This window comes from Oncorhynchus mykiss, chromosome 21 (genome assembly GCF_057628025.1).
Source record: "Oncorhynchus mykiss isolate SJ-2025 chromosome 21, ASM5762802v1, whole genome shotgun sequence".
Taxonomy (NCBI): domain Eukaryota; kingdom Metazoa; phylum Chordata; class Actinopteri; order Salmoniformes; family Salmonidae; genus Oncorhynchus; species Oncorhynchus mykiss.
This window is the reverse complement of record NC_143042.1, coordinates 27945509-27959876: the sequence shown is the minus strand read 5'-3', so window position 1 is coordinate 27959876 and position 14368 is coordinate 27945509. Positions and strand designations below refer to the sequence as shown.

The 14368-nt window shown below is 41.8% G+C and overlaps 1 protein-coding gene across 1 annotated transcript; it reads right to left on the bottom strand.

The window, feature by feature from the left end:
- Nucleotides 1–275: 275 nt before the first annotated feature.
- Nucleotides 276–13915, bottom strand: LOC110501070 (protein Wnt-7b-like). Its single transcript, XM_036956493.2, has 4 exons — nt 13833–13915; nt 12357–12583; nt 5869–6140; nt 276–988 (listed from the first exon to the last, which is right to left on the bottom strand). Exons 1-4 carry the CDS (start codon nt 13913–13915, stop codon nt 509–511), a joined length of 1062 nt encoding a protein of 353 aa, XP_036812388.2. The 3' UTR covers nt 276–508.
- Nucleotides 13916–14368: the final 453 nt, after the last annotated feature.

Below are 14368 nucleotides of genomic sequence, written 5' to 3'. Positions count from 1 at the left end.
TCAGTTGGTTAGTTTTTCTTCTCCCCCATTTCAGATGTCAAGAGATTATTGAGCTCTTTTGAGCAGTGTTACCGAGGAGGTGAAAACTGCACTTGATAAAGTTTGGGTCCACAATGCTTCCAATAACAGATTTGCTTGGTTGGAGACAGAAAAATGAACAACCACAATCCTTTGACTTCATCAATATCCTGCAACACATAGTATATCTGCATCACAGTTTTCCAGTCAGCGCATGAGAAGAAAACATTATTTGCCTACTTCTCAAAGTACTTTCTTTCAAAGTCATTTTAGTTCATTTAATCTTTGTTTTTCAAATGAAATAGGATGTCCAATGTGCAAAATGAAGTCATGAAGAATCTAACAATTTCCAAGTCCACTGTAGAGTATATCCTGAAGAGTTCTTCCCCACATCCTTTTTTCCTTTCCTTGTATCCTCTCTCATGGCCTTGCCCTGTCCCTTGTCCCTTTTCCCAGCTCTCTCCGTCCCCCTCCTCCATCCATCCATCAATCATTTGCAGGTGAACACCTCAGACCGCTCACTGCACGTGTTACACTTCACAAAACAGCACCACTGGAACTTGCAGTTGCACTGCCACACGCGGGTGTACTGGTGGGTGTTGTGGCTTCTACCACAACACATCAGATTGCAGCCGTCGGTATGGGGTGACGTGTGGTTACACAGCCTCCCCCGCGTCCCTGTGCTCCCTGTCGCCGTGTCCTCCTCGCAGTAGTTAGGAGACCTCTCCAGGTAGACCAAATCTGTGTCCGTGGGTTTCTGGTACCCCCGCGACTCCTTCAGACGCAGGAAGGAGGGTTGACGGAGACGCGAGGCCCGGACCGGTTCGACTTGGACCGCCTCGCCATAGCGCTCTTTCAGGATGTAGCCGATCTCCCGGAACTTGGGTAGGGTGGTCCAGCAGGTCTTAGTTGTGCAGGAGCCCGACATTCCGTGACACTTACACTCCAGCTTCATATGCTCCTCCAGGATCTGAGGGAAAGGAGAGAAGAGGGTTGGATACAGGGTTTGGAAAAGTTTGACAAGACCTGAGGGCTAGATACATGCTTTGAGAAAGAGTTGGCATGTCCCAAATGTTGAATAGTTGTGTGTAGGTGCTTAAAGTGTTTGAGAGTCATTTGTTGTCATTGATGGTTATTAACTAGTTCAACCATCCTGATCTCACAAGCTTACATTCTGTTTCTCTACACAAATAAGGTGATGACGTGAAGTGAAACATACCGAGCCCAGCGGTCAGGATGGTGGATCAGGCTAGTTAGTCATATGCTGCCATTGTTAGAGTTCAAAAGCACACTCTTAAGTGTTACATCTTAACTACTTAATTCACAGTGATGTGAATTGGAGATTTGCATGAAAAGGTTTAGGCCAGCCCACATATCCACAAATTGTATTTTCCAATTAATTCAACAATTCTACAATACATTACGTCTATTAACTAAGGGCATCCCTTGCAATATAACCTAAAGTCCATATGGAGTACATATTTCAAATCCCCCAACTGGACAGTGATGCCAGGTTCAAGCCTCTATTCTCTTACTAACTTCACCTTCCTAAAGACCACAATGGACAGAATGAACAACCAGAACTCTCATGTAACCAGAACATGTATAACATTGTACTGAGGTTTCATGTGCAATTTAAGTTTTGATGCCTCACAGATATATTCAGCGGACACATTTGACAGATGACAGTTTACCATTTAGGGTTGAGTTATGTAGTTTTGACCAAATCGGAAATGTTTATGTAGCCCAATGTTCACCCAAAAATGATAGCAACTTCTAACACAAAGCAATATCTATCAGTGTTGCTTAGATACATTGTATATAGGAATTAAAGTAAAACTTCTAACTGGGTGGCCAGTACTGTAGCCTACTTGCCTATCATGTACGAGTGTATCAGTGTATCAAGCCTGTTGCTCTTGATCTGCCCTGCTATCAAGTTAGGGGAATTGGCTCTTGATTAGGTTTGTTCAGTGTGTGCAGTGGTGCAGCAGCATGGTTTTGCGAGCTGCCACTGAGAGAGGAAGAGAGAGAGACTTTGCAATAATATCCTGTATCCTGACTTAATGCTCTGTAATTCAATGAATGGGACTGCAGGGTTATGGCAGGCCTCCATTTGGCAGCCGGTCACACACACACGGGCATGCTCACGCACACAACGACACATGGCAGGCACACACATGGCTCACACACACACATTCTGAAACCCTCTGTTTTAAACTACTATAGCATAATTTAGCACAGCGATGCTGTCTCCGCTGAACTTATATTTATACTGAAAAATATATAAATGCAGCAAGCAACAATTTCAAAGATTTTACTGAGTTAAGATCATTTAAAGAAATCAGTCAATTGAAATAAATAGATTAGGCCCTAATCTATAGATTTTACATGACTCTGAATACAGATATGCATCTGTTCGTCACAGATACCTTTATAAAAAAGGTAGGAGTGTGGATCAGAAAACCAGTCAGTATCTGGCGTGACATCGCCTTCGCATTGAGTTGATCAGGCTGTTGATTGTGTCGTGTGGATTGTTGTCCCACTCTTTAACCTCTCTTGGGTAGGGTGCAGTATTTTGACATCCGGATGAAAAGCATGCCCAAAGTAAACTGCCTGTTACTCAGGCACAGAAGCTAGGATATGCATATAATTGGTAGATTTGGATAGAAAACATTAACGTTTCTAAAACTGTTAAAATAATGTCTGTGAGTATAACAGAACTGATTTGGCAGGCAAAACCCAGAGGACAAACCGTCCAGGGGGGAAAAAATGGAGGTCAAAGGATTTTCCATGGGATGTCTTTTTATTAGGAACCTGGTTGCAGTTCATATGGCTTCCACTAGATGTCAACAGTCTTTAGAAATTGTTCTATGTTTTTCTTTTGAGAAATGAAGAAGTAGTGATATTCATTGTAAGTGTCACTCCAGGTGGACTCTACTGTTTTGGTGCGCGTGACAAGGAGCTCGCTCCACATTGTTTTTATCCGGTATTAGAAACCGTTTATTCCATCTTAAATGTTATTAATTATTTACGTTTTACGGTACTGGATTAGGAACGTTTTTGAAACGTTTGGGACCAGGATTACAGGTAATTTATTAGATTCTTTGTAGACATGTTGGGCGAGTTGAAACCGGTGTATTTCTGAATCAAACGCGCCAAATAAATTGACATTTTTGGGACATAAAGAAGGACATTATTGAACAAAAGGACAATTTGTGATGTTTCTGGGACATTTTGGAGTGTCAACAGAAGAATAACTTCAAAGGTAAGGCATTAATTATATCACTATTTCTGACTTTTGTGCCTGGTTGAAATCAGATAATCGCATGGTTTGCTTTCGTCGTAAAGCCTTTTTGAAATCTGACACAGCGGCTGGATTAACAAGAAGTTAACCTTTATTTTGATGTATAACACATATTTTCAAGAATGTTAAATATTTTAATTGATTCTTTTTGAATTTCGCGCTCTGCAATGGATGTTGGCCAGGTGGGACACTACCGTCCCACGTACCCTAGAGAGGTTAATGGCTCTGCGAAGTTGCTGGATATAGCTGGGAACTGGAACATGCTGTCAAACATCAATCAAGAGAAAACAAACGGGATTCATCCATGAAGAGCACTCTTCTTAGCGTGCCAGTGGCCATCGAAGGTGAGCATTTGCCCACTGAAGTTGGTTATGACGCAGAACTGCAGTCAGGTCATGACCGTGGTGAGGATGACGAGCAAACAGATGAGCTTCCCTTAGACGGTTTCTGACAGTTTGTGCAGAAATTATTTGGTTGTGCAAACCCACAATTTTAACAGAGCTGTCCAGTTGGATGGTCTCAGATGATCCCGCAGGTGAAGAAGCTGGATGTGTAGGTCCTGGGCTGGCGTGGTTGGACGTACTGCCAAATTCTAAATTCTAAAATGACATAGGAGGCAGCTTATGGTAGAGAAATTAAAATTACTGGCAACAGCTCTGGTGGACATTCCTGCAGCCAGCATGCCAATTGCACCCTCCTTCAAAACTGTGGCATTGTGTTGTGTGACAAAACTGTACATTTTAGAGTGGCCTTTTATTGTCTCCAGCACAAGGTTCACCTGTATAATGATCATGCTGTTTAATCAGCTTCTCAATATGCCATACCTGTCAGGTGGATGGAGTATCTTGGCAACTGAGAAATGCTCACTAAGAGGGTTGTGAACAAATCTGTGCACAAAATTTGAGAGAATTACACTTTGTGTGTATTGAACATTTCTGAGATTGTTTATTTCAGCTCATGAAACATTTATATTTTTGTTCAGTATACTTTTCTGATGGAGTTGCATTATGTTCTATTGTCTTCTATTCTAGATCTCTACAGAAACAACTACATTTTTGTTAGGTGTGTTAAAACCTGTTAAGGATATGGCAGACATACGCCCCCTTTGGAGAGATTGGGTACCCCTAGTAAACTGGAAAAAAAATCTGTCAAAAATTGCTAATATATGCAAATAAATAATTATAATTAATTATTATTTATAATTATTATTGGATAGAAAACACTCTAAAGATTCTAAAACCGTTGGAATTATGTCTGTAAGTATAGCAGAACTCACAGGGCAGGCATTCTTCCAAACTAGTTTTTGTGGCCATGAAAGTTGGAGCAACTTTGACGTCATGGCCCCCACCCTTCCCAACCAGTTATGATTCTGGGGACACTTTCTATCTCTTCCGCTAGATGTCCTCTTTCATTAGAGCTTTGAATCGTTCAAATCCCGCAAGAATTGACCCTATGGGAGTGAAATTAGTGCGTGCCACGAGAGAATAGGCTGTGCGTATGGGCGCGAATTGGTCCCAGCCATTCCTTTGTTCCAGCACTCAAGAGAAGGGCAGACGATGGCCGATTGAATTGAAGTTTGTTTTGCGTGTCTAAAACATCATAAAGCTTGCTTCTGCACTTAGTTTGACCTGTTTAGTCGACATATAATATGTAATTTTGAAGTTTTGATGCGCAACTTTTCCGGACCAGAGGACGTTTTGGGTGCATTTCAGCTGATGTTATTAGCAGTAGCTAATACAAAGACGCAAGACTTGAAACCAAACGATGTATTGGGTAAGTATGAAGCCTTCCAGAACATTCTGAACGAAGACCATCGAAGGTAAGGGAATATTTATGCTTAAATCTGTGTTTCTGTTGACTCCAACATTACGTGGAAATGTAGCTTGGAACTGAGCGCTGTCTCAGCATATGGAATAGTGTGCGATTTCTGTAACGTTAAAAATAAATCTAACACAGCGGTTGCATAAAGAAGCAGTGTATCTTTCTAACTATATGTAGAACATGTATATTTAGTCAAAGTTTATGATGTCTATTTACGTTATCTTGCCGCGCTACATAGATTTCCTGCGGGCATTTTTGAGTAATTTCTGAACGTGAACTCACTGTAAATGGACATTTATGGATATAAATGGCATATTATTGAAAAAAAAAAGATGTACTGTGTAACATGTCATATTACTGTCATCTGATGAAGATTTTCAAAAGGTTAGTGAGCGATTTATTTTTTAATCCTGCGTTTGTTGATTGCATGTTTTGGCTATTGAAATGAGCTGTGTCTGGTGGTGGTTTTACATATATATGTGCTATGTTTTCGCCGTAAAACATTTTAGAAATCTGACTTGCTGGCTAGATGAACAAGGTGTTTATCTTTCATTTGAGCTATTGGACTTGTTAATGTGTGGAGGTTAAATATTTGTCAGAATATTTTTGCGTTCCATGCGCCACCGTTTCAGCTGAACGTGGGAGGGTTGATTCCCAATTGGGAACCAGTATCGTAGACAGGTTAAAACCCCAGACAACAAGACAAGCAGTGTCAGTCACTTTACCTTTCGTCCTGCCTCATTATTATGCAGGTTCATCAGACGTCGGGCGTTCTTCTTGATCTCTCGGGCATCTACGAAGCGTATGGAGACCTCCACGCCGTACTTGATGTTGGCCGAGCAGCCTCCCCACTTCCAGCCCTCCTCCTGGTCATGGTAGCCCTGCTTCTCCCAGTCGCAGCCACACTGGCTCAGGTTGCCCTGACTACACGCTGCTGTCACCGAATGTGCCACGCCAGTCGCCGTGATGGCATAGGTGAAAGCCGCCTCTCGGCTACCTGGAGAGAGAGAGAGGGGCAAAGAGTTACCTTGCACTAGTCCTATGTAAGTGGTAGTGCAATACAGTACATAGTATGAGTTTGTTACAGTATAGTACAGTATTTTATGTTGTGGCCTAATGAAAGGCTTGTGGCCCACTACAACACAATTTACATTACTGGGTGACCTGACTGCAGTTCGGCCTTAAACTAGTGTAATGTAATTAAGCTATTACAGGCTAATAAATACCTACCATTCCTTATTTGATAGTCTCTGTCTACTGGACTCTTACCCAGCCCTAATTTTTAACAAGCGGGCTGGGTAAGACTCCACTGATAAAACCAAAGTGACATCTGTTGGTTACCAGAGGAGCCTTAATGTATCTGTGTCTGTACAGCAGATACAGTAAAAACTACTGTATGTACTATAGTATTATAGAGTATATATACTGAACAAAAATATAAACGCAACATGCAACAATTAGAGTTGAAGTTCATATAAGAAAATCAGTCAATTGAAATAAATTCAATAGGCCCTAATCTATGTATTTCAAATGATTGGGAATACAGATGTGTCTGTTGGTCACAGATACCTTAAAAAAAAGGTAGGGGCGTGGATCAGAATACCAGTCAGTATCTGGTGTGGCGGCGGATGAATGGCATGGATCTCGTCACGGTATCTCTGTGCATTGAAATGACCATCAGTAAAATACAATTGTGTTCGTTGTCCGTAGCTTATGCCTGCCCATACTAAATTCTCTAAAATTACATTGGAGGTGGCTCATGGTAGAGAAATTAACATTAAATTCTCTGGCAATAGCTCTGGTGGACATTCCTGCAGTCAGCATACCAATTGCACGCTCCCTCTAAACTGGAGCCATCTGTGTCATTGTGTTGACTGACAAAACTGCACATTTTAGAGTGGCCTTTTATTGTCCCCAGCAAAAGTTGCACCTGTGTAATGATCATGTTATTTAATCAGCTTGATATGCCACACATGTCAGGTGGATGGATTATTTTAGCAAAAGAGAAATGCTCACTATCAGGGATGTAAACAAATTTGTGCACAAAATTTGAGAGAAATAATATTTTTAGCGTATGGAAAAATTCTGGGATCTTTTATTTCAGCTCATGGGACCAACAATTTACATGTTACGTTTCTGTTTTTATTCAGCGTAGATTATCCTATCTATAAGTGCACTTAATGTGTGCCAGTTGGTTTCTGTTTCAGCCAACACATGTCATTCTATAGCTCACAATGTAGTGTTATTGAGCTCACTACCTTCACTCTAGACAAGTTGTTTATGGATGTAGCATAACGTCTTGAAAATGATTTATAAGAAGTTAATAAACACACAAATCCACTTAAAGATGCCAGATAAATCTTAAGTGAACATTACTCATTATTTTTGTATCTGGTGGTGGTAACTTATGAGTTGTAGACCCACAACCACATGATACATTCTCACATCTGCTATACCATTGATCAATCTGTCAAACTACACCGTCAGAGCAACGATAAATACCCGTAAGAGCCTTTACAAATGGCAAGCTTTCCATTTCAGAACAAACACATTAACATTTACCTCATGGAAAGGAAATGAATTACTGTATATAACATTACTATTGCGTTGTCCTTGTAATAGGATATTTCCCGCCTCAATCAAGATACTATGTTGGCTTCCATTCTCCTCAACAACCTGAGTATTAATGCATGGTGTCTAGTGGAAGGCAATGGGGTGGCTTCTCTCCAACCTAACAAACTCACTCATAGATCCCATTTGCTCTGTGGCTCCCTGATCCATAACTTTAAACTAACTCTGAAGTATTCTCTCATCAGTCCGAACCAGAGAACCAGACCTTTCAGTAAATGTAGAATAGTGAATGTTTTCCTCGAGCTGCCAAACGTCATCCCCAGCATATAAATTAGTTTTCATTATAGAGTAAATATAGAGATATAGAGTAAATGATCCTCCAACACTCTATTCAGCAAATTGGATGCAGTCTATCACAGTGCCATCCGTTTTGTCACCAAATCCCCATATACTGCACACCACTGTGACCTGTATGCTCTCGTTGGCTTGTCCTCGCTACATATTCGTCACCAAACCCACTGGCTCCAGGTCATCTATAAGTCTTTCCTAGGTATAGCTCCGCCTTATCTCAGCTCACTGGTCACCATAGCAACACCCACCCATAGCACACGCTCCAGTATATTTCACTGGTCATCCCCAAAGCCAATACCTCCATTGGCTGCCTTTCCTTTCAGTTCTCTCCTGACAATGACTGGAACGAATTGCAAAAATCACTTGGAGACATATCTCTCTCACTAACTTTAAGCGTCAGCTGTCAGAGCAGTTTACCGATCGCCGCAGCTGTACATAGCCCATCCAACCAACTACCTACCTCATCCCCATATTTGTTTTTCTGCTATTTTGCACACCAGTATTTCTACTTGCACATCCTCATCTGCACATAACACTCCAGTGTAAATTGCTAAATTGTAATTACTTCACCACGATTGGCCTATTTATTGCCTTACCTCCTGGATTTCCTGTATACAGATTTTTCTATTGCGTTATTGACTGTACGTTTGTTTATCCCATGTGTAACTCTGTGTTGTTTTTGTCGCACTACTTTGCTTTATCTTGGCCAGGTTGCAGTTGTAAATGAGAACATGTTCTCAACTGACCTACCTGGTTAAATAATGGTGAAATATATCTTTTTTTTTAAACGTGACTCCTTTACACATGCATGAACTCAAATGGATCAACTGACCATAGGATATGCCTGTCCAGGCCCTTTGAATGACCAATCCAACATCTCATCACTACCAACAACAACCCAAGAGATGAGTCCTACCATAACTTTCCAGTAGATCGTCAGAGTTCTTGTCATATCAATCTCTCCCAACATATACAGTCAGTAGCGGGACAAGCTGAGTGTCCCATTTAACCCCCTAACACACCATAACCCTAACACACCATGGTGAACAGAGGAATAGATACATTTCCTTTCCTCTAACAAAATAACTAAATGGATCCTGGATCCAGTGGTCCGCCTGTCTGTGAGAGGAGTGATTGTTCCCAGAGCTGTTGGATTAAACACAGTTCCCAAACCACAGCGAGACTGCAACAAAACATTTCTGACTGATAGACAATTCATATAAGACAGCCCAGCCCGTATTAAGACCAATGTGACTAGTGTGCTGTGGGAAATAAAAGAATAGGGGAATTCTGACTAAATCCAGATCAGAGCAATGTTTAGAGAGTATGAATATAGATAGTTATGAGAGGTTGCACTTCTAAGGACATTCTGGTTAATTTTCACACAATAATTAATACAGACCTAGTGTATTTAAGACAGTCAGTGTTGTAAGAATGAATGTCACAAACCAAACTCAAGCCCAGAGGCAGGACAGACTTCTACATAACGAGGTCACATGTAGGACAGACTGTTGTAGGATTGAAACCCCTTCAGAGCACTAGCAACACGGCTTCAAGTTTCAATTGTTCCCGTATTCTAATATTAAGGAGTCAAAGTACGGTATTCACTGTGGTTATTGAAGAAGGATGATGGTGAAAGAATAGTACTCTCACTGGAAGTACTCTCACTGAAGTAGTTTCACTAAATGTAGAGCTTCACTCTTCACTATACGAGTTTGTGAGTTTGTGAACCTCCCATCGTTGCTTCTATTGCAGGAGTAGCACCACACTCACTACAACAACCAAACTGGCCATGAAGATAGCTATCGCTCCCACCTTCACCAAATCGTATGGCTCTGAACTACCATAACCTCTCCTGTAACCAGTGCCCTGGCCTGAACATAGCCATTGGGAAGAAAAAGAAAGTTCAACAGAAACAACTTTAATTGACTGTTAATTTTCCTGTAAGAGTGGCTGATCATATTTGTTATACAGTGGGGCAAAAAAGTATTTAGTCAGCCACCAATTGTGCAAGTTCTCCCACTTAAAAAGATGAGAGAGGCCTGTAATTTTCATCACAGGTACACTTCATCTATGACAGACAAAATGAGAAAAACAATCCAGAAAATCACATTGTAGGATTTTTTAGGAATTTATTATCAAATTATGGTGGAAAATAAGTATTTGGTCAATAACAAAAGTTTATCTCAATACTTTGTTATATACCCTTTTTTGGCAATGACAGAGGTCAAACGTTTTCTGTAAGTCTTCACAAGGTTTTCACACACTGTTGCTGGTATTTTGGCCCATTCCTCCATGCAGATCTCCTCTAGAGCAGTGATGTTTTGGGGCTGTTGCTGGGCAACACAGACTTTCAACTCCCTCCAAAGATTTTCTATGGGGTTGAGCTCTGGAGACTGGCTAGGCCACTCCAGGACCTTGAAATGCTTCTTACAAAGCCACTCCTTCATTGCCTGGGCGGTGTGTTATGGATCATTGTCATGCTGAAAGACACAGCCACGTTTCATCTTCAATGCCCTTGCTGATGGAAGGAGGTTTTCACTCAAAATCTCACGATACATGGCCCCATTCATTCTTTCCTTTACATGGATCAGTCGTCCTGGTCCCTTTGCAGAAAAACAGCCACAAAGCACGATGTTTCCACCCCCATGATTCACAGTAGGTATGGTGTTCTTTGGATTCAACTCAGCATTCTTTGTCCTCCAAACACGACGAGTTGAGTTTTTACCAAAAAGTTATATTTTGGTTTCATCTGACCATATGACATTATCCCAATATTCTTCTGGATCATCCAAATGCTCTCTAGCAAACTTCAGATGGGCCTGGACATGTACTGGCTTAAGCAGGGGGACACGTCTGGCCCTGCAGGATTTGAGTCCCTTTCGGCGTAGTGTGTTACTGATGGTAGGCTTTGTTACTTTGGTCCCAGCTCTCTACAGGTCATTTACTAGGTCCCCCCCGTGTGGTTCTGTGATTTTTGCTCACCGTTCTTGTGATCATTTTGACCCCACGGGGTGAGATCTTGGGTGGAGCCCCAGATCGAGGGAGATTATCAGTGGTCTTGTATGTCTTCCATTTCCTAATAATTGCTCCCACAGTTGATTTCTTCAAACCAAGCTGCTTACCTATTGCAGATTCAGTCTTCCCAGCCTGGTGCAGGTCTACAATTTTGTTTCTGGTGTCCTTTGACAGCTCTTTGGTCTTGGCCATAGTGGAGTTTGGAGTGTGACTGTTTGAGGTTGTGGACAGGTGTCTTTTATACTGATAAAAAGTTCAAACAGGTGCCATTAATACAGGTAACGAGTGGAGGACAGAGGAGCCTCTTAAAGAAGAAGTTACAGGTCTGTGAGAGCCAGAACTCTTGCTTGTTTGTAGGTGACCAAATGTTTATTTTCCACCATAATTTGCAAATAAATTCCTAAAAAATCCTACAAAATCCTATTTTCTGGATTTATTTTCCTCATTTTGTCTGTCATAGTTGAAGTGTACCTATGATGAAAATTACAGGCCTCTCTCATATTTTTAAGTGGGAGAACTTGCACAATTGGTGGCTGACTAAATACTTTTTTGCCCCACTGTATATCCAGCTTACCCTCTGTGTCATGCACCTTGGAAAGCGTTGGTTGGACTGTGAGTTAGGCACTAGTCACTGACAGTAGACCTATACGTTTTCATCGGGGCACAGGAAAAGCCAGTGACTTCTCACTCTGCCCCCGAGGCACAATCAGATGCTTAGCTTTCCACTATTTCTAGCCAATGCTTGGTCTGGTGGGCATTCTGGTGCAATCACTGCATCATCATCATAAACCATTATATTCTTCTCAGTGTGGAGCAGCCACACTGTAGAGAATGTAATGATGAAGTAGGACCCACACCATTGCGGGTCCTACTTCATCTGTTTAACCTTTATTTAACTAGGGAAGTCGGTTAAGAACAAATTCTTATTTACTATGAACCGGCCTACCTTGGCCAAACCCTAACCCGGTTGAAGCTGGGCCAATTGTGCGCCGCCCTATGGGACTCCCAATCACGGCCGGTTGTGATACAACAGATGCAGTGCCTTAGACCGCTGCGCCACTCGGGAGCCCCAGGGTGATTTCCCAGACACAGATTAAGCCTAGTCCTGGACTAAAAAGCAAGCTCAATGGGCAATCTCCATCAAAAATAGTTTTTAGTCCAGGACTAGGGTTAATCTGCATCCGGGAAACTGTCCCTACAAGTTTTCTTCGGCACAGCACCCCCTAACAAGTGATGTGCGTTTGACTAGACTCATTGCAGCAGGTAGACTGACCTACTCTCAGCTCTTGTCCAAATACGGTCCTCTCGCCCAGGGCGGAGCAGTTCCAGCGGCCATAGCGGAACTGGTACTTGCATTCGTTGATGCCCAGCTGTGCACCCTCGCCGATGATGATGATGGCGTCCGGGCGGCTCTGGCAGAGGGTACGCTGCCTTGGGGCCAGTCCAGGGATCTTGTTGCAAATGATGTTAGCACCCAACGCTACCACCGAGGACAATGCCCTATGGGGGGGAAGAGGGAGATGGCTAAACATCAAGGCATAGAGTCGGCGGGGCACGGACTGTATTGTAGCTACAGATTCTATAGGTCCCCCCATGAGCTACAGTGTTCCCTCACATCAGTCAGGTTTTGGTTTGGCTGACAATCTAGATAGAGCACTTAATACACACAGCTGATTTAAGACCCACGGCTGGTTCGAGACAAGCTCACAGGTCACTGAGATTGTTTGTGACCTTTTAGATCTGAGCCAAGCAACTTGACCCAGGTCCACTGTGTGTAAGATTTACTTCAAGTCATTGAATCAGGTTTTAAAATGCACAAAAGCAAACAATGGTTAGCCAATGAAGAACAGACAACAAATTAACTCTGGCTAATAGCCGTTTCAGCCCACATTTGAAATAAAGCCATGAACCTCAACTAGGGTTGTTTTAGGTATTGGTCAGGTCTGTCTGTGCAAGTATGAGAAATATCTGCACTAATCATATTTTCTGTGAGGGCCCGGGTCTTTTAATGTAATAAGAAATAACTTGTACAGTTTTATGTCTAAAGAACACAAGATGTCATCCAGCGACATGTTGCTCTTTCCCATATGTTGCTTTACAAATATAGTGTGTAGAGAACATGGTCATGTTGCAATGTGTGAATCCTACTGATCAGTGAATCTCGTCAATTTACTTATTGAACACTGTGAATACCACATAAGTCATTCATAAGTCTAAATAAAAATATTTATTTAATGTCATTTGTCAGTTTGGGAAGTTGTAGCAGCTGTTATTGTGAACCTCTCCATTGACTAAGACTTTTAAGCTAGTTGGAAAATACATTTTGTCAGCAAAGTTTAAATGAAGCTCTTCAGACATGTTAAATATTCGTTAAACGTTTTTATTATTGTTAAGCGGTTTTCTTATAAGTTTTGTTATTAATATTCTATTTTCAGTCACAAAACCAAACAGATATTGTTTGACACCAACAATTTCATGTAAAGGCCAATATCAATCCCAGTATTTTACAATAGATATAAGTTCCAAAAGTTTATTTCAGTTGTTCATTTTATAGTGAAATTATAAACCACATATGTATTATAAACCACATATGCTCTATAATTTCCACGTGCGTAAATGTCCCAATCAACAAATTAATTAAATTAGTGCATAAGCGATACATTTTTTTAGAGATCTTACAAATGCACACCATCACATGGCTGTACAAGCACCTGTTGAAGAGAAGGGTAAAAAGCACGTGCCAACCTACAGGTAGCTACCGCTGGTGAGGATGAGGAAGATCTGGGGATAGTAGACGGACAGCAGCGCACTGCGGGACGAGACAATGAGCATGGTGTCATTGAACACAACGGCCGCTGCTTTCTTGAGTGAGGGGGAAAATGAAATTAGTTAAATAATTCCTTTAGAAGATAAGTAGTCCTGGGAGTTCGTATCAAACAAATCTCTGTTCGCTTCTTTGGGTTAATCGCGTCTAGTTCTTGGAGTCAGTCCGTGGAGCGTTGGTGCTATGCAGCTCCAAGCCCCCGGTAGTAGCGTTGGCTTCGGACGAGGAGACTGGACGGGTCATCACTTGACGGCAGTGGTGTTAATGTGGTTATCCTCCTAGACTGATGGGGTGGATTTTAGATTCCGGGACAGCAGGTATGTGCCGCTGATTTATCATTGGCAGAGGGAGACAGACAGTGCTATACCGCCCACCCCCCTGTTAAAACCAAAAGGGACTTCCCTATTTAGCTCCCAACTATATATATTTTTTCAATCAATTAATCCATGTGACCAATACTG

Excerpts from the sequence above, each read along its gene's own strand:
- LOC110501070 (XM_036956493.2), bottom strand. The coding sequence starts at position 13,915 with ATGCTCATTGTCTCGTCCCGCAGTGCGCTGCTGTCCGTCTACTATCCC. Across the intron at positions 6,141-12,356 it reads TGGACAAGAGCTGAGAGTAG|GTAGCCGAGAGGCGGCTTTC; the intron begins GTCAGTCTACCT and ends CTCTCTCTCCAG. Across the intron at positions 989-5,868 it reads ATAATGAGGCAGGACGAAAG|ATCCTGGAGGAGCATATGAA; the intron begins GTAAAGTGACTG and ends CCTTTCCCTCAG.